This window comes from Mustela nigripes, chromosome X (assembly GCF_022355385.1).
Source record: "Mustela nigripes isolate SB6536 chromosome X, MUSNIG.SB6536, whole genome shotgun sequence".
In the NCBI taxonomy this organism is placed as follows: Eukaryota; Metazoa; Chordata; class Mammalia; order Carnivora; family Mustelidae; genus Mustela; species Mustela nigripes.
In genome coordinates this window covers 80564407-80585042 of record NC_081575.1, presented here as the reverse complement: position 1 = coordinate 80585042, position 20636 = coordinate 80564407, and the positions used below count along the sequence as shown (strand labels likewise).

Below are 20636 nucleotides of genomic sequence, written 5' to 3'. Positions count from 1 at the left end.
GGATGTTATATGCAAACAATGAATCATGGAACAGTACCTCCAAAACTAATGATGTACTGTATGGTGACTAATATAACATAGGAAAATTTAAAAATGAAAATGAAAAATGAAAAAAAAAACAAATTTTTTTTTTTTTTTTTTTTTTTTTTTTTTAAAGATTTTATTTATTTATTTGTCAGAGAGAGAGAGGGAGAGAGAGCGAGTACAGGCGGACAGAATGGTAGGCAGAGGGAGAAGCAGGCTCCCTGCTGAGCAAGGAGCCCGATGCGGGACTCGATCCCAGGACGCTGGGATCATGACCTGAGCCGAAGGCAGCTGCTCAACCAACTGAGCCACCCAGGCGTCCCAAAAAAAAAAAAACAAATTTTGAGCTTTACTCCATACCTACTGGCAGGGGTTGGGAGGGTAGGGGTGGAATCTACCTGTCTGTGTTTTAACAAGCCCTCCAGGTGTTTCCAAAGCACATTCAACTTTGAAAACCACTGTAGTTAGAATAATAATACCAACCTGACAGAGTTGGGGGGGCATATAAAACATAACATAATATGTATAACTTAGCTGGCAGCACATAGGTCGTTTTGTAAGTGGTAATTTATTATTACTGCTACTTAACTTTGTGTGGGTTAGTCTTCCTTTGCTCAAGCGGTGGGTGGACAGGCATTTTGCTTCCTGATGCTCTTTCTCTAACATTCCCCCTGCTTGCCTAGAAAAAGGCAGTACATACACTAGATTTTGAATAAAGTCCTCTTCCTTCACTGGCTGATTGGTAAGAGAACCAGTCTGGAGAGGCACTGTAGGTTAGTCTAGTGTCTCTATAAGTAGACTAACTGGGTCTAGTCAACTTAACAGACCTGTGGAACTTCAGGCAAATGAATTTACTTGTGTATGCTTCAGTCTCTTCTCTCCGTCAAACAGAGAGTCTAATAATAACTATCCCTTAGGGTTATGATGATAAATACAGTTTACTTTTGAACAATGGGGGGCAGGGTAGGGACACTACCCCTCCTCTCCCATGCAGTTGAAAATCCATGGGTAAATTCTGACTTGGCAAAAACTTAACTGTTAATAGCTTACTGTGGACTGGAAGCCTTACTGATAACATGGTTAATTAGCCCATATTTTGTATTCTCTAGGTATTATATGCTATATTCTTATGATAACGTAAGCTAGGGAAAAGAAGATGTTATTAAGAAAATCATAACAAAAATATATTCATAGTACCATATTGTATTCATTGAAAAAAACCCCGTGATAAATGGCCTCATGCGATTCAAACCTGTGTCATTCAAGGGTCAACTGTAAATATTTGTGAGTGTTTTGAATGGTGCCTACAATACAGCACTGTGCTCAAGAAATGCTAGTTAGCATTATTATTTTTGTGTTATTTCACCCATTCAATGGTGGAGGAGGCTGTTTCTTCAGTTGGCAAGCCAATGACAAATACCTCTTGACCAAATTCTCTGGGTCAGGCACTATGTTAGGCACAGAGGAGAAGTCTGAGGAGAAGTCTACAGCCAAGACCAGGTCTCCTCTCTCGAAAGTTTCAGTCTAATATGGGAAACTCAGCAGACCTACCAGACTGAAATGATCTCTCCAAGGACATGTTACAAGTCAGATCAGATCAGGGGATCTGATCAGCCACAGAGTCTCCTAATATCCCCACACAGGCCTCAGACTTCTGAGACATGATGCTGAGGGATCCCTTTGAAAAGTTTCCTTAGGGATCCTACTTGATGTAGTTTTAAGGGGAAAAGCATAAACTTTGAGGCCAGACAAACCTGGGTCCCAATCCTGGCTCCATTGCTAACTAGATGTGGGACCTCAGGTAAGTTACATAAGCTCTCTGGACCTCATCTGTGAAATAGGTAATAAAATGAACTATTGTGGAGAATAAATGAGACTGTGAGTTAAAAAGGGTCCAGCCCAGTGACTGACACATTATTCATAAATGTTGGGTTCTTCCCTTTTTTTTATCGCCAACCAGAAAACTGACAGGTTTCTCAGTCTTTGGAGTCAACAGAGAGACCAAATTATTCCTGAATATCCCACCAAATCACAGGGGATAATGCAGACCCCCTCAGAAAGAACCCTGGGCTCTTTAGGGGTCAAGAGACCCATATTCTAGTCCTCTCCCTTAGTGTCCCCACATAGGCACAGCTAAGGGCCTTCTTCCCTATTCCCCCTTCATTTCTAGAGTTTCACTTAAAGAATCAATATTATTTAGGGATGTCTTGAATAATTTGGCCTGTAGAAGAACTGGCTAAATGAATATATTAAGGAGTTTCACAAAAAAGAGGGTCCTGCCAGGCTGATGGGGAGCAGCCCAGAGAAAGTAACTGTCTACTCCTTATAGCCACCTATGGCGGGCAGGCTCATCTCTGGGGAACATGAGTTTCAGGTGCCAGGTTTCCCACATTACAGGAGCAGACTCTACTCTGGGAATTTTTTTTTTTCTCTTAAAGGCTTTGCCCAAGAAACTCTTTTCCTTCTAGTACAAGCCATATGTGCCATTTGCAAAAATGTCCCTACCTTCTTCCAGGAATGTTAATCTATCATTAGCACTACCTGCCCCTGGACTTTCAGGAGCAAATCTTAATTAAGTTCCCAGTGAGTACTAGAAAAAGATGATAGCTGAGCCCAAGAAACAAGTGCCTCCCAACTGAGGCAAAGGCACAGTGGTAGCCGGACAGTCTTACCTTCTCTCTGTTCTCCCAATGGCTGCTGGGAAGGTGGGGCATCGTTTATGCCTTCTTATCTATATTTCAGCATAATATGCTCCCACACATCCATGTGCCTGGGCAGGCATGCTGCAGGCCTCTGAGCTGGTGGGCCCAATGTCCTACAATAATGCCTGACTACTCCATGTTCCAAAGTGTCGTAGTGGTCTGTAGCCCAGCTGCCTGGGGGGCAGGCAAGATTACATTTATGGTACCAAGTTCTTGGTATGGACACCAGGCCGGGTTCCTCAAAGGAAACTAAGCAAACACAGGATCTTAGCAATTTCTATAGAAGCCTCAGAGACACCAACTTGCCCCAACTCCCTGAGTGATCACTTACCTCCCTAACTGGCTGGTCTTCCTGTTTCCTGTTATTGGTTTCCATTTGTCCCCAGGAAATTCCTGCAAGGCAAAATTCCGGTAAGTGAGGGAGCTCTGAGCAGACAGGTATCCAGATGGCCTCAAAAATGTGATGAGGGCAGGAGCCCGCCCCTGGCCATGCCCCACCCCCACTGGTTTCTTCTACTCTGGCACAGGGGCTAGAGAAACATGCACAGGGGGCTGCCTTTCTTGTAAGGAGGCCCGGTGAAGTGCTGGGGGCATGCAGAGACTAAAGAGAGCACTCGGGGACCTGGACAGCGTGCTCTAGAAACTGTGTTTCCCTCTCTTTCTCCACTCCCCTCCCAAACCACCTTATAAACCAGTTTAGCACGTTTGCTGTTTGTTCTGGCCCTTGTGAAGGAGGTCTTTTTGTTTGTTCTGCTGGGTGAACCTGCTCACGCCTCTTGCCTCTTCTAACATAGAAAGCATCTTCTTGGAAGCCCTGGCCCTTGAGGGAGCTTTGAGGCCCAAGGCTCCTGCTGCAACCTTCTCCCAGGGTGAGGCCGATGGAGAGGACACGCGTACCCCCTGTATTGCATGGGCCCTTCCTCCCACACCCCACCCCCGCTCCTCCCAGCACTGCTTGAAGGGCCCTAGGCGGGTTCATCTCTGGGGAGCATAATTGCCACGTACCACATTCTCCACATTATGGGAGTACACACTCTACCCTGGGCATTCTATCCTTAAGAGCTTTGCCAAAGCAATCCTTTACCCTGTAGCCAAGCTATAGGTGCCATTTGTAAAAAATGTCCTTTCCTTCCTACTCTAGCTCCAAACCTGATGCAAATTTGCCTCTGACATTCTCCCCAATTTTGCATTCAGCATCCCTCTATCTAGCAACTCAGAGCTTAGCTCATCAGGAATGCACAATTTTTCCTAAACCTCACTGATCTTCCAAATTCCCTCTTTTTCCAATGCTATTACTGGTCCTGTTCAAAGTTGTATTATCTTTGCCTTAGTAAAACAATAACAAAAATGAAAATTTACTCCATTTTGGGGGTAAGATATTTGGTGTCAGTCATACTGGCCGAGACACTTACTAGCTGTGTTATATGAGGGAAGTTATGTCACCTCTCTGAATCTCAGCTTCCTATCTGGCAAAGACTGTGCTATCAAGCTTTGCCAGCTTCCCAGGAGTGAGAACAAAGTGGGATGTGCACAGAGGATGCCTAACAGCACTCAGCATGTAGGAGGCTGTAGATGTTAGAAGCCATGGAAAAGATGAGGTTTACAGCTTTCCCAAGACCAGAGTGGTCCCTGCCTGTACCTGTCATGTTAGAGCAGCTCTGACAACTTGTTAGACTTCAGGCTCTGCCTCGATGCCCTTCTGAGATGTCCCTGCCCCCAAAGACACTATTACTCATTCAGTCACAGTGGGAGCCAGGATTTCCTGTCCATGCCCTGTGGAAAATGCTCAGTAAATAGCAGTGGCCAAACCAAAGTCCTGTCCCAATTGACAGCCTCCTTCTCAGCTCCTCAGCATATCACCTTCCTTTTTTTCCCTTGAGCTACTTAGGTTGCTATAAATTGCCTGCCCTCTTTGAACCAACAGGGGAGTTATCCCCATGGCTTGTTGCAGATGGGGATGGCCTGCCGCCCCCTTTGGAAGCCATATGGCCTGAAGGCATCCCGCCATGCTGGAGAAGGCCTGGGCCTTTTCTTTCAGCTTATGGAGAGGCAGTATAGCCCAATGAGGAGCTTGGTTTCTGAAGCTAGAGGACATGGATTCAAATCCCACACCTGCCCTACACTAATTGGGTGATGCCAAGTACCCAGCTGCTCTTTAGCCAACTTCCCCCAGCTATTTCACAGACAGATCATCATAATAACAGGACCTATTTCCTGACTGCTTTGAGGACTAACTTAGTACCTGGTGCACTGTGGCTACTCAAATGTTAGTTACTATGATGCTATCCAAGTTTGGGCTTTGCCACTTGCTAAATGGGTGACCTCTCTGAGCCTCAGCTTCCCTGGCTATAAAGTGGGGATCTTATTACAGCTTATCTCTTTCAACTGGTCATTTGAACTGGGGTGTCCTATCCCATACTGTCAGTTTTCCCTCTGTCTGGGGTTTGTATGTATTTGTGGTCAGGTGGCAGGGGTAGAAATGGGCAGGAAGTGGCTCCATGCATCTGAAAGCCTAGTGTCTAAGCAAACCTACTGAGCTGGTCTAACAGGCACTGGGAGCCCAACGTGTCCCCCCTCCTTCAGAGTACAAAATGAGAGGCATGGTGTGGGCATACCTGCTGCTGCCAACCGCTATAACCTGCAGCTTTCACCTCCTTCCCTTATGGAGTTACTAGCTCTGGGCTGCCACTTCCGCAAGCCATCGTCTCCTCTCTCCCAGCTTCAGCCCCCTTTTCCACTGTCTATCTGCAGGACCTTCTTTCAGAAAGCATTTCAAGCTAAGCGAAAATCTCCCTTGATTTTAGGAAAAAATAACTCACTTCAAAGATGATTACTATCCAGTAGTCACTGTTCTAAGGGTTTTATACATTTCATCATTTAATCCTCATAACCAACTTATGAAGTAGGTATTGTTACCTGTGGGTTTTTTTTTTTTTCAGGTGGAAAGCTGGGGATTTGAACACAGGCAGTCTGATTCCCACATCAGTGCCCTTTAACAATTATTTTATATTTCCTCTCCTCTTTGCTTCAACATTTCATTATAAATATTTTCAGGCATACAAAAAAGTTGAACAAGTTTATACAATTACCCATAAATCTACCACTTAGATTTAACAATTAATACTTCACTAAAACTACCCCATCCCATCCCTATTCACTCCTCTATGCATCCACCAATCCATCTTACCTTCTTGATGTATTTTAAAGAAAGTGACAACTTTATCCCTGAAAATTTGAAAACATGAAGGAAATAGAAAGATTTCTTGACAAATTAGCAATGCTCACTCAAGAAGAAACAGGTGACTGAAATGACCTCTATCTAGTAAAGAAATGGAATTTGTAGTTTAAAATCTTTCCACAAAGAAAACTCCAGGTCCTGATGGCTTTGATGATACCTTCTATTAAACGCTTAAGGGAGAAATAATACCAATTATACGCAAACTCTTCTTGAAGATGGAAGAGGAGGGGCCGCCTCCTAATGTATTTGGTAAGGCTGGCATGTCATGAAAACCAGACAAGGGCAATATAAGAAAACTCCAGACTAAAATCTCTGATTAACATAAACACAAAAATGCTTAACAAAATATTTGCAAATCAGATCTAGTAACATATAAAAAGGGTACTATGTCATGACCAAGTAGGATTTAATCTGGCAATGCTATCTGGTTCTTAGTTCAAAAATCAATCAATTATCATTCACCATATCAGTTAAGTAAAACAGAAAACTATAGGACCATTTCAGTAGATATAGAAAAAGTTTTTTTTTAAAAGATTTTATTTATTTATTTGACAGAGAGAGAGATCACAAGTAAGCAGAGAGAGAGAGAGGGAAGTAGGCGCCCTGCTGAGCAGAGAGCCCGATGTGGGTCTCAATCCCAGGACCCTGGGATCATGACCTGAGCCGAAGGCAGAGGCTTTAAACCCCTGAGCCACCCAGGTGCCCTAGACGAAGTGTTTAAAAAAAAATGCAGGATCCACTCCTGATAAAGGTTCTCAGAAAACTAGATATGAAAAAGAACTTCCTCAACCTGCCAAAGGGCATCTAGGAAAAATGTATAGCTCACATCAAACTTAATAGAGCAAGATTAGGAACAAAGCAACACTAGCCACACTTACCACTTCTACGAAACAGTGTATTGGAGGTCCTAGATGGTGCAGTAAGGCCCCCCTCCCCTAGAAAAGGCATACACAATGGAAATGAAGGTAAAAACCAGCTTCATTTGCAGATGACATGATTGTCTATGTAGAAAATCTTTTAAAACCTACCACAAAGCTACCAGAACTAATAAGTGAGTTTTGCAAGGTTGCGGGGTACAAGGCCAACATACAGAATTAAATTGTATTTCCATATAGTATTAACAGTGAATTTGAACTTGCTATTAAGAAAACAATACTATTTACAATAGCATCAAAAACACGAAGTCCTAAGGATAAATAACAAAATACGTGCAACATTTGTATGCTGAACACTGTAAGTTGTATACATCAATTTAGCTCAAAAATGTCAGCATATGTGTCATTAAATAAAGTTTGCTATTTGTTTATAATGTTTTTAGGCAAAATTTACCTCCAGTGAAATGCACAAGAATGCATACACCTATGTAACTCAAATGCTTACCAAAATACAGAACATAATCACCATGTGACAAAGTTCCTTCAGGCCTTTTCCCACTCAGTCTCTGTGGCACCTTCCATAGGCAGCCACTGTTTTGAACCTGTTTCCCACCGAAGAGTTGTTCTAGAATGTTACATAAAAGGAATAGTATATGCTCTTTTGGTAAGGTTTCTTTCACCCCTAAGGTTCCCTTTTTCAAAGAACATGTCTATAGAAATTTCATACACTGAGTCATTCATAAGTGTCTGCCTATGCAATAGCATTTCAACACAGGGAAGCCACAGGGCAGGAATGTGGTAGGGAGTTAGCAAGGACATAGGGGATCCTCTCAGAAATACCCTGGGGGATGGTGGTGGCCTGTGTTGGGGTGGTAGGCTGTAACCAGGGTATAGCAACAACTAGTCTAGCCCTGGGTCTCTGACAAAGATAGGCTGGAGAAGGGCAGAAGATTATTCTTTAGGAAACCAGAGTGATCAAATCTCTAAAAGCAGAACCCGGGGGACATGTGCAAAGTTTGCAGCTCCAGGGAGTTTGTGAGCAGGAAATGGAAGGGAGTAAGTGCTACTTTCTGTCAGGCACTGGGCCTGTTTTGATCCTTACAACTGATCTATGAGGCAGTCATTATATTTCCCCTCTTTAGAGATAATAGAGGTAATAATGCTTTTCTCAGGATTGGCCATTTTGTGAAGCAAAAATTCCCCTTTATGCCCTTTCAAAATCATGCGATTGCAAGTTTGGGTGGTTGCACAACTTGCTCAAGGTCATTCAGATACCCATTTTGACAGTCCAGATATAAATCCCGGTTCTGTCCATTTTGTAAAGAAAAAATGTTTATTTTCACCTAACTCTCAAGATGGGTTCACTGCAGTTGTGGTGGCTGAGTGGCTTGCCCAGGGTTATGAAGCCACCCTCTGGCAAAGCCAGGGTCTGTATGGTTTCCAGGATGGTAAGGTGGTAAGTGTAAGGTCTTCCTCACTTTGTCCTCACCAAGAGAGTAAGGAAACAAACCCATCCAAGAACCAAGGCCTCACCTGCACTGTGGGCTTCCTGGGTTTCCAGGTGGTGCCAGGCGCCAGGCTGCTATCCTCAGGGCCACCGTGCTGGGGGTTATGATAGCACGCTGCACACCGGATGCACTGGTGGTGGTGGCATCGACAGCTGTAGCAGTTAGGCATCATGTTTCTCTTCCGCAGAGCCGGGCAGAGCTCTCCAGGACAATAAATGCAAGGGTCATGGACTATGGCTCCCTGGATGCCGCAGGAGTAAGAGCAAGTCCTGCGGTACTCAAAATCACTGCAGTGCAGTGGCTTGCAGCACATGGATTGTTCTAGACCTTTGCTTGCAAAACATTCAGAGTAGGTGGGAGTTTCTGACTGAAGGGGTGACAGGGAATGATATGATTGCTCTGGAGCACGATATGGCTGGTCTGCGGAATGGTAGGACTGGTCCATTGGATGGCGCCTCAGTTCCCTGTAGCTGGAGCTCATTGGCTGGAAGTTTTGGTCTATAGGTTTTGGTCTCTGGGCAAAAGTCTTACTGCTGTGAGTGGTTAAACCTGGCAAATGAGATGCAGAGAAGGATTTGCTGCTCTCTTCAAAGAACTTTCTTCTGTCTGCAAAGGGCAAGAGGATGGCTTCCTCCCCAGCTTGGGTAGCAGAAGCCTTCAATTCCTTGCTGTCACCTGGGTTAGGAGGGCCTTCCATGGCTAGTGCCACATGTGGCTGCAGGTTGTGCTCTGGAGACCACCGCCAGTGACCTCCACGGACTCTGCGGTGAACACTTGTTTTCTCAGAGTCTGACAAGGAGGGCTCAGATGCTTTCCACCAGGTGTTCAGGCCCACAGAGGGCTGGCCAGGCCTCTGGGCAGGGCTTATTTGTCCCTCCAAGCCTGTTGATTCATGGCTCTCTGGGGCTTGGCTGAGGCACTCTGAAGACTGAGCCCTGAGGATCATGCTCTTGTTGAAGAGCTTATCTCTGGGGCTAGGTGGTTTTTTACATGAGGACAGAAGAGATGAGTTAGAGGCAGGAAGTGGAGTACTTTCTAGGGGCTCCTCAGTCTCCTCTACAGACTCCTTAGTGTCACACAACTGTGACAAGGTGTTCTTGCTTTTCTGGAGCTGGGCCTTCCTCCTCTGGATTTCATTACGCAGATTGGTAGCAAAACGCTCACTCTTCCGCCGGTTTTGGATTGAGCGGCCCCGGGGCCCTCCATTCCGTCTACCACCCACCCGGCCACACTCCCCTTCTTCAGTGGCCTCTGTGCTGCCAGCTCCTTTAGTGGTTGAAGAACAGTCCCTGGCTTGTTGAACAAGGGAGCCAGAGGCAGAGGGCTGCTGGCTGGCTAGGTCAATGCCTGCTCGGCATGCTCTGTTTGGGTCCTGGAAACCTTTCTCTGGAGGGTGTCCATCAGCCTCTCTGTGTGGTGAACTGCTTGGGCTCTGATGCCCTGAACCCAAGGGCCTATCATCCAGTTGCCTGGCCTTTCTTTCTTTGCTGGGCTGGTCCTGGGCTCCTCCTGGAGGGGGACATGGACTTATCTTCCCTGTGTGGCTGCTATGCAAAGGTGACAGAGTCCATTCATGGCCATCTTGCCCAGCTGGGAGCTCTGTGCCCTTGCTGCCCCTGGCATCAAGGTGCACGTGCTGTAAGTGGGATGCCAGCAGCTGTTCTGGGGCACTGTGGCGATGCCCGGTGAGTCCTGTGAGGTGTGGAGGGCTGCCAAAAGAAGAAGTCTTAGCTTGCTCTGCCGAAGCTTCGTTGAGCTGGCTGGAATCTATGCTGGAAGCTTTATCATACACTTTTGGGAATCCTACAGCTTTGGCTGAGGCCTCCATCAGTAGATGTTCAGAGTCCTGCTGGCTGGATTCAGAAACTTGGCTGAGCTCACAGTTCTGCTGGCCCTCATTTGCCACTTGGTCTTGCCCACTGAGGCAGCAGAACCTGCTAGGGTTCCTTGGGGATAGCATGGTGTCTAAGCTCACTTTCTCCTTCTGCTGCGAGGAGTCCCCAGGCTCAGATGCCCTGCGCTGCTCTCCATTGAGGAGCTGGGCTCTGGAGGCCTGCAGACTATCTCGCCTCACTGGAGGCTGTGGTGGGCCTCTGGCAGCCTTGGCAGGCCCTGAGTGGTGGGCCTCCTGCAGGCGGGATGACAGCTGGGAGCTGGGAGTCAGGGGGCCCCTGGTGGTTCGCCGGCTACCTCCTGAGGTCTCGGCCACACTGGGCCGGCCATTAGGGGCTTTTGTTGGCCCGGGGCCTTGCGTGAGGCAATCTGCAGAGCCCGGCTCCTCTGGCCTGAGGGAAAGGGCGCAGTCAGAGGCATTCGAGCTGGCCGAGAAGGAGCTATAAGCTGAGTCGCGCTGGTTGGGGTACATGTTCTGATCTATGGGCAAGAGGTGGCCCTCGTAGGTAACTTGGCCTGGTTGCTCCAGGCTCTCCATGCTGCCGATGGAGCTACTTTTCTCAGTGCTGCAGTGGCGGGAGAGTGGGCACCACTGCACACACACGTCACTGCAAGACACAGGGCACACTAGTTAGTCAGGCAAATGACCAGATCCCTTTCCCACCTTGGCCAGCCCTGCCGGGGGAAAAGGCAGAACAACCCAGAGGCACCAGGCCCCAAATAAGAAGGGGATCAGGCCAGAAAGGAAGGAAGGGGAACAGGGAAAGATATGAACACAGGAGCACCACAGAGATGTGGTAAAAATGGGAGAAAAGACAGCATAAGGGAGCAAGAGAGGGCAAGACAAGATCCCGAAGACTAAAAGTGTAAGAACTCCACTGAGGCTTATGTTCCGTTTCCCTGTCGCCAGTGAGTCTAGAATTGCTTTTGGCCTCTCACTATCCTTAGGGAGTCAGCATGTGGCTCTCTGCCAGGACAGACAATCATAGAATATTAGTATCAGAGAGTGGGCTCTAAAGGGTTGATTCAATTTCAGCCAGCCCATTTTGTAAATCAGTGGCTGCTGAGTTTGGGTGCATGTCAGGGAGTACAGGGAGGGCTTGTCCAAACACAGGTTCCTAGGCCCCCCCCCCCCCCCCCCCCACTGCCAGTGCTACAACTGGGTGCATCCTGAGAATTTGTCCTTCTAACAAGTTCCCAGGTGAGGCTGGTACTCTTTGCTGGTCCAGAGACCATACTACTGAGAACAGCTGGAGTGAAGCAAGCCCTTGCAAAAGGAAGTGATTCCAAGGAGGTGATTTTTCTCATGATCACCCAGTTGTGGCTCATGATCCAGACAGGGCCAGAATTTCGGCAACCCCCTGTTCTCTGCTCAATACTAATAAGTCTGACCATTTACCAAGGGCCTACATTGTGCCAGGCACTTTATAATGTCTCATATCAAAATGAAGGGGGGATATTATTATCCCCACCTTACAGTCAAGAAAATAAGCTTAGCGAGGTAAACTGACTGGCTCATGAAAGTGGTAAAGAGGCAGAGCTGGAATTTGAACCCAAGCCTCTGTGAGTCCAATGTCTTAGCTCTTCTGCTATACTATTTGTTAAATGGGACAAATAAGGGGCACCTGGGTGGCTCAGTCAGTTAAGCATCAGTCTTTGGCCCAGGTCATGATCACAGAGTCCTCGGATCAAGCCCTGTGTTGGGTTCCCTGCTCAGTGGGGAGTTTGCTTCTCCCTCTGCCCTTCTCCCTGCTCGTATTCTCTCTCTTTCTCTCTCTCTCTCAAATAAATAAAGTCTTTAAAAATGGGACTAATAATAATGTCTGTATCAGAAGATTGCTTTGTGGGTGAAATCAGTTAATAAATGTAACGCTCTTCCTTATCCATTCGTCTGTTGAAGGGCATCTTGGTTCTTTCCACAGTTTGGTGACCGTGGCCATTGCTGCTATAAACATGGGGGTACAGATGGCCCTTCTTTTCACTACATCTGTATCTTTGGGGTAAATACCCAGTAGTGCAATGGCAGGGTCATAGGGAAGCTCTATTTTTAATTTCTTGAGGAATCTCCACACTGTTCTCCAAAGAGGCTGCACCAACTTGCATTCCCACCAACAGTGGAAGAGGGTTCCCCTTTCTCCACATCCCCTTCAACACATGTTGTTTTTCCTTGCTAATTTTGGCCATTCTAACTGGTGTAAGGTGATATCTCAATGTGGTTTTAATTTGAATCTCCCTGATGGCTAGTGATAATGAACATTTTTTCATGTGTCGGATAGCCATTTGTATGTCTTTATCAGAGAAGTGTCTGTTCATATCTTCTGCCCATTTTTTGATATGATTATCTGTTTTGTACGTGTTGAGTTTGAGAAGTTCTTTATAGATCCTGGAGATCAACCTTTTGTCTGTACTGCCATTTGCAAGTAAAGCTCTTGTCACAGCCCAGGCACCTAGAAAAGGTTCAGTACATGGTAGCTGCAGTTCTTTTGCTTTTTGTTTTAACTCCTATTGTTATCAGTGCCCTCTGTACCACTAGTGTTGAGATTTGCCACCTACCCATCCCTTCCTCATCCCCACAGCAAAGCCAAACCAGGGAGACCTAGGAAGGGACTGGGAGCAGAGACAATCTAGAATTTTAAGTACCATTTCCCATAAACAAAGCCAAAGTGAGCCAAGTCATGCCAGTAACTCCCTATGACTAGAACCCCAGAGGTCACAGACTGTTCTCAGAAAGGTCACAGTTCAGAAAGCAAGAACTGAGCAGTGGCAGGGGCCCACAAGACCCTCAGATCAGCCTTTCTTAATCCTTGCTCCCTTCTCACCCCTTAGCCACTCTGTTCACTTGACCTCTGGGCTAAGAATCCATCGATTCCTTGTTGGCAAGGGAATCTTCCACCCACCCTACCGCCTTTCCTGCTGCAAATAACCACACCCCTACTCAAACAAGAGTCAAGCTCAGAATATGCTTCAGTGTATTCTTCCAGAACAAAGCTGCCTCCACCTCTGCACGGAGCCCTTGTCTTCTGATGCCAAATAAAGTCACTGACTGGGGAAACTCAGTGCATGGCTTCTCTGAGCCTCAATACCAGAAATTCCTCCTGAGAGGGAAGATCTTACTGTGGAAGGGAAAGGTCAGCTTTGTTCACTCTGAGTTTTTGCAGAAAGAGTACTCTGTCTCTTCTGGGCTGTTGTTTTCACAACAGGCAATACCAGGACACTAAATTGAGAGATCCTCATGGCAAGTAGACTCTGTCATTCAGGGAGGTGCCCAGTCTGAAGGCTTTGGCTCTGTGACAGAGCTGATGAACTCTGGATGAGATCACCAGTGAGTCACTGTAGCTAGAGAAGAGGACCAGAACTGAGCTCCAGTTCCCTCCTGCATTTAGAGACCGAGGTGGGGGTCGGGGAGATGTGGAAGAATCAAGGGAAAATACATCAAAGGAGCAGCCATTGAAGTAGGATGAGAAGCAAGAGAGTGTGGTGTTTTGCAAGCCACATGAAGTAAGTATTTCAAGGAAATATTTTCTAGAAGGAAAGGGACTGTCCCAAAGTCAAAGAGATTCAGCAGTAAGTAGCCAAGGCCTAGAACACAGGGACTACAGAATCCCACTCCATTTTCCATTATAGCACTCTGGACTCTGCCATCCAATAGGCACTAGAACAGAAAAGGGGGCATGGCCAGGTTGTCTACCCTCCAGCCCATCTTGAGGGGGAGGGTTCTAGACTCACCTGGTGTTGCAGCCGGAATGCCAGGACAAGCTGAAGGCTTCAGAAGGGAAATGCATGGTGGTGGCCGCTTCAGGGCATCCCTCCAGCAGCTTGGCCACATGCCATGAGTGCGGCCTACTGACAGGGGTGTTTCTCCTACAGCAAGAAAGGGACAGGAAGTCAGCTTAGGGAACCAGAGCTGAAATCACTTCCCATGCAGCTTCCGCCACCACCCCCTCTTTCCCTTAAATGAAGTAGAACATCTTGCAAGGAGCTGATATAGGAATCTTAGTGGCCCTCCTCAGCTCCCAGCTTTCAAATTCCCTTCATCATCAGGGCGAGGTGTGGCTATACAGAATGTTGGCTTCCCTGGTCTGTTTTGGTTGTCGGTGTATCCCAAGCACAAACAACAGTGCTAGACACTACAGTAGATGCTCAGTAAGTATCTGTGGAAGAAATGAGTATTACTTCCCAGTAAACACTGAGCTACCCCAAGTTTTCTTGGGGAAAAAATCAGTCTGGTCAGTATTCTCATTTCTCTCTAAGAAAAGAAGAGGCAAGTGATTAGGAAGTTCAAACAAGTCAACAAGAGGCTGCAAATCCTCCAATTTTCACTTGTTCATTTGATAAGCATTTGTTGTATGTACCAACTGTGCACAGCTCTGGGGACACCAAGATGAATGAAACATGGTCTCTGCCCTTGAGAGCTTACAGATGAGTGAGAGTGAGAGAGCTAATACAAATAAAACCTGACGAAGGCCCTGAAAGAGAAGGATAAGATGGGGACAGAGGTGAAATGCCTGCATTTGTCGGCAAAGGGGGGCTGGCAAGGAACCCCAGCTCCTGCCAGGGAATATAGCACAGAGTGGTGAAGGTGCGGGGCGAGGCTGACAGAGGAGACTGGCTGCTCAGCCCAGCAAGGGTACCTAAAGGGAAACAGGTTTGAGGCCAAGGCCCGGGATGTAATCACAGGGTCTGTCTGGTGCTGGAGGCTGCTGCCATACTTTTGCACTGACCAGCTTAGACAAGACCCATTCCTCTCCTCTGGTATATTCCCCATGAAGAGACGTCGCCCTTGCAAGTGGGGGCAGAATGACATGGGGGAAGAGCAGAGCAGATGGGGGACATGGGTCATGCCAGAAGATTAGGAGAAGACTGATGAGGTGGAGGAGGGAGGGGCAGAAAGCAAGGAAGCAAGCAAGAAAGAGACAGATGTCAGAAGGACCAGGTGGATGATAGAGATAAGAGTGAGAGAGGATTGGGGTGCCTGGGTGTCTCACTCGGTTAAGAGTCTTTCTTTGGCTTAGGTCATGATTCTAGGGTCCTGGGATCGAGTGCCACATCGGGCTCTCTGCTCAGCAGTGAGTCTGTGTCTCCTTCTTCGTCTGCCCTTCTGACTGCATGTGCTCTCTCTCAAAAAAATAAATAAAAATCTAAAAAAAAAGAAAAAGAGTGAGAGAGGATACCAAGACAAACAAATGACAGAAAGGGAGAGATCTGAGATTATAGAGAAATACATAGTAAAGGGAAATGGGTGATAGAGAGAGAGATGAATGACAGAGTAAGAGAAAAGAATGACAAATAAGGAGATGAGAGAGGGGGAGAGAGAGCGGACAGCTTTTTTACTGATTTATGCAGCCATTTACTGTGGCTCCATACTAGACACTGAGGGTACAGAGTTGACTAGGATAAGGGGCCCTGTTTTGAACAATCTTGTTATCTAGTGAGATAAATCAGCTCTCTACCTCCCAGGAGCAGTAGTGGATAGACTTAAACTAGATTCCATCCTAGCTGGGAATGCCCCTCCCTGCTGTGGAAACACAGAAAATCCCAGCAGTGCAAGGCTTTAGAGGCCCAAGGCCTAAAAAGTAGTCCTGAGGAGAATGGCCTTGCTGGGGTAAACGTGGGTTGAGTGGTAACAGGGCAGACACAGACAAGGAGGTGTGAGAGGAAGGGCAAGGGAAGCTGTTTGGCAAAGGTCAGGAATCAGAGCCACAGGTCAGCAGCACTGGCTACGATTTATGGGCAGGAAAGCCAAACGAGGCCTCCACTATTAACTATAGTGTTCTGTTATGGGTTTCAGAGTACTCATCAGGGAGGTTCGAGGCACAAGAAGACCTTGGCAGAGGAGGAGGTGGGGTGCCTGTTCCAGAGTCTCATGCACAAAGCCATGACACTAGAAGTCTTTCCAGCTACTATTACCTGGTAGTCCTCATTAACAACTGTGTATAAAGCAGATCATAGAAGTAATATGAACCATGTGTGTGATTACTATGTACTATGCTTCTAGGCACCGAGGGAGGATACAGTAGAGAACAGGGTACCTTTCTTATTTGGGGCCCTTCTTCTACATCCAGGATTTCTAAAGTTTTTCTGAGTCCAGGGTTTAACATTTGGGTGGTTAGCCTTGATACCACCTTCTCCCCAACCATCTAATCCCTCCCTGAGTTCTACTGAGTTTTCTTTTATATCTTTCTGGATTCTCTCGCTCTCTCTCTCTCTCCCTTTCTCTCTCTCATTTTCACTGAGACTATTTCACATAATCACACTTCTCCACAGAACCTGCCACCAACCCCTTCTGGTCTAGTCCAGGCCCTTAACACTTTATATCCATAATAGTGTGTCAGTCTGCCAGCCAGTCTCCCCTTATTCCACCTCCAGTCATTGCTTTTACTTTTTAAAGCTTTTATTTATTTATTTATTTGAGAGGGAGAAAGAGAGAAAGCATGAGTGGGGGTGCAGAGAGAAGAAGGGCAGACTCCCAGCTGAGCAGGGAACCCAGGATCCCGGGATCATGACCTGAGCTGAAGGCAGACACTTAACCAACTGAGCCACCCAGTTGCCCCTCCAGTCATTGCTTTTAAGATCACACTGTGTCAAACACCAATTGAATTGTGGCATTCATCTATTCAAGAATCTTTACTGGCTCCCTATTTCTTACCCTGTTCTGCAGCAAATAGAAACTGGATCTGACTTTCAAGGTCGTCTCTAAGATAGCTTTACCCATCCAGCCCACTCTCCCATGGCTGTGCTCCAATCATGGCCTGAAAGCAATTTTGTGTCTTTGCTGTTGGTTTCCCAACAGAATCTAGCACAGGCTCTGGAGATGGAGCACCTTGGTTTGAATTCCAGCCCCGCCACTTAGGAGCTCTGTTGGTTACATAGTGACTTCACTTCTCAAGAGCTCTAGTTTCTACTGCAGTTAAATGGGAGATAAAATAATTTGTGCAGTTGTAAAGAACAAATGAGACAATGCATGTCAGTTGCTTAGAACACAGTCTGGTAAGTCCTCAACCAATTGTAGATATTATTCTGTCTCCTTTTCCTGGGATCCCCCTCTCATTTTGTCAATCTGAATCCCACCTGTTCTTCCAGGTGCTGCTCAAGTACTGTGTCCTCCCGGGTGCTTGTCCTTAGTAATTGAGTCCTCACAATTTACCAATAATAATATGATGCTTTTATATTGCTTATCATCATTTCATCCTACCAACTGTATTAGGTCAGTAAGCAAGAAGACAGACACAAGTAGACAGATCTTTGTTCATATCCTAACTCTATAACTTTGGATATGTGATTCTACACAAGTCACTTAAGCCATTTGCGCTTTGATTTTCTTATCTGAGAAAGGGAACAATAGTCCTTACCTGGCTAGGTTATTGTGAGGATTAAGGATAATATTCTCAAAGCATCTGAGACACAGCCTGATGCATAACAAGCAGTCAACAAATAATACATAGTCTCTAACAAGGGTTATCAACTCAGATTTGTTCTTCTCGATGGTTCAAGAGTACTCCCAATGGGTTTGTCTAACCAATGTCAAGGTTCTGCTACACCACTCCCTTGCCACACTTTGAAACATAGCTTGCAAAGGTCCCTACTCTCTAGAGTTTCTCCAAGAGTAGGAAACAATCCAAAAGGAGACAGAAGCAAGGCAGTAGGGACTTTGGGACCATGGGAACAAAACCCCAAACATGGGGAAGAAAAATCCTAGCAGAGGAACTATAGCTAGAGCTGGGGCCTTTTGGTGCTAGTTTGGGAAAGGAGAGGAAACTATCTACAGGGTCTGATACTTGGTCTAGTATTATTCCTAAACATCCCTATACTTGGAGATAGTCCATACTTACATTCCACTGCTAGCTGTGTGACCTTGGGCAAGTCACTTCCCTGAGCTGCAGATTCTTTATCTGTAAAATGATGAAGATAACTATTCTTTACTCATGAGTTGTAGCCTGAATTAAATGTGATCACATGTGTGAAATCACTTGGAAGAGTGCCTGACATACCATGAACTTAAAAAGAAAAAAAGAACAGGTAACAGAAAGCTGAACTGCACTGCCAGCTTCAGAAAACTGAAATTGCTTTGGCATGAGGATGAGGCTTAGAACCTCCAGTCCTTTCTAGGATACCGCATGACCCCTCCTCCCCAAAGAGGGTCCTGTCTCAACAAGCTGGTATATCTGAGGCTCCTCTTGGCTCTTTCCACAAGAAGCAGTCAGAAAAGGAAAGTCCCAGTGGTCCTAGATTTAAACCATACCCCCTTTAGGCAGTGGGGAAGACGGATGAAGAGAAATAAGCAGAGAGGCAAGAAAATGCCAACCACCAACCATGCAGCTCCAGGCCTAGGCATGGAAGGAATGACACCAGTGGCCTGCCCTTTCTCCCATGCTTGTCTCAGACATTGTCATTAGTACATACCCAACCATTCATTGTCCCAAAGTTCCTTCCTTAGGAAACAAAGAAAGGTATATTAAAGAAAGAAAGCTGAAGTGGGGAGAGGGGCAGCAGCCATGACTACCCGCAGTACCTACCATGGAACTTGTCCCTCGTGGGGAGATGGATTAGGAGAAAGCTGGGTATCCAATCAGCTTGGGTGCCCAAGGACCCCTCCAGCCAGACCCCAAGGCTCCTTCCTGCAGGCTGGATCTTCCTTAGCTGGGACCCGTCTGCCTTCCTTTTAAGACCTCCTGAGATCATGGGCCATCAGCCCCAGCTCCTGAGTGTGATCCAAGGGCCTCAGGCACAGTCAGGTCCCAGTTCCAAGAACAGAGAGGAGTAGCACTGAAGGCAAGGTATGGTCACCAACCGTTGGACCTAGATGTGGCCACAACTGTAGGGACCGAAAGCCAGTGTCAGAGAGCAGGACTGAAGGAGTGAAGACGTTGCTCCAGAAACCAGCCAGCACCCTGGTGGCAAAGGGAAGGATGAAAGGCAGTTCCAGCAGCATAAACAGCCCCCCTGTTCCCTACTCCAGCCTCCTCTGGGTCCTGGCCCACCCCCTTCCACAGCTCAGGGGCCAATAAGGAAGCTGGGCCCCCAGCCACTGCTAGAACTCAGGAAAGGAGCAAGGAAATGATGTTTGGGAAAGATAAAGCGAGTGTCTAAAAAGAATTTTTAAAAATACACGTAAGTGAGAGAGAAAAATACCCCAGACACATACACTTAAAAGAATTCCTGTGCTTCCTGAACCAAGCTGACCCCACCCAGCCATCTCTGTAGGTCTGCTGGGCCCCAGAAAAGGGAAGCCCAGATCAGCCAAGGTTAGCAGCCTCCAGGTCCAGAAGAGCAAGGAGGAAGGACTACTGCTATTTTACATAGCTGGGAGCAAGTGACCTAGAGATTTTCCAAGGAGAAGGTTCTGTTGAGGCAGAAAGACTTATAAACCAGTCTGGGTCATATTTTACAGGGTCTGCACTTCCTATGGGCACCTGAGCCAATCCAGGGAAAACCTTATTTTGCAGTAGAGACCCCAACTCCAGAATAGTGGTGCTTGGAGTCAGCATCTCTGGCTCTGCTGTGAATTTGCTCGGACTTCTGACAACTTACTCCTTCTCTCTGAGCTTCCGTTTCCTCTCTGAAAAATAAAATGTTGACTCCATTGAAACAAATGACCCTTCCAGCTAAACATGCTGTGATGTAATAGTCCTGGGCCCCAGGCTGGGGCTTCAGATGACGTCCTCACTGACATGTGTGATAGCCAGAAACCAGAGCAGCCACACGTTAGTTTCTTATATCCCAAGCCCCAAGTCAGGCATCAGAGTTTAATTTCTCTCAGGGATTTAGAGTTGGGGGTTGCCCTTTGTAATATTCCTAATCCCCATTCCAGTTTCCCTTGGCCTCTGGTCCAAAGTCCAGCAGTTTCTGGCCCAAGAGGGCTTATATGGGTCCCCTCAGGACAAGAAGCATGCCCAGGCTATTCCTCTCTGGGGAAATTGTTCCTGGAGCCTCTTCCCCTCTCCTCCGTGTGTACCATCTGGGGAAGTCTGGGTTGACTTTTGTCTACTCCCCAAAAGGCTGGTGCCATCCAAAGAAGCCCATAGGCCTCCCTTTGGTAGTTAGTACTGTATAGGGAAAGGCTGGGGATTTTATGGGCATATCAATCTGGCTTGGAGTCTCAGCTTCACTACTCACTCCTGGTTTGGACTTGGGCATGTCACAGGGCTTCCATTTTCTTACCCACTGGTATTCAATAATTGGCACCTGCTGTTAATGTTATCTTCTACCCCAAATAATAATGGGCAAAAGTACTGTTAATAGCAAGAAAAATAACTTTTTTAATCCAAATGAAGATGAAAGAGAAAGGACTAGTTAAAAGAAGGTCCAGGGGCACCTGGGTGGCTCAGTGGGTTAAGCCTCTGCCTTTGGCTCAGGTCATGATCTCAGGGTCCTGGGATCAAGCCCTGCATGGGGCTCT

At 46.7% G+C, this 20636-nt stretch overlaps 1 protein-coding gene across 2 annotated transcripts in view; it reads right to left on the bottom strand.

Moving 5' to 3' along the window:
* Positions 1 to 20636, bottom strand: part of SHROOM4 (shroom family member 4) — a 208746-nt gene that overhangs the window by 32276 nt on the left and 155834 nt on the right. Inside the window, exons 1-4 of one of the 2 annotated variants that reach the window (XM_059385934.1) lie at positions 18754 to 19123; positions 13967 to 14101; positions 8373 to 10848; positions 3058 to 3119 (exon numbers count right to left, since the gene is read on the bottom strand). In XM_059385934.1, coding sequence (XP_059241917.1) covers positions 3058 to 3119; positions 8373 to 10848; positions 13967 to 14022 — 2594 coding nt within the window. In that variant the 5' untranslated portion in view covers positions 14023 to 14101; positions 18754 to 19123. Of the gene's footprint in view, positions 1 to 3057; positions 3120 to 8372; positions 10849 to 13966; positions 14102 to 18753; positions 19124 to 20636 lie in introns of those variants that run through there. The other variant, XM_059385933.1, reaches the window with a different exon arrangement.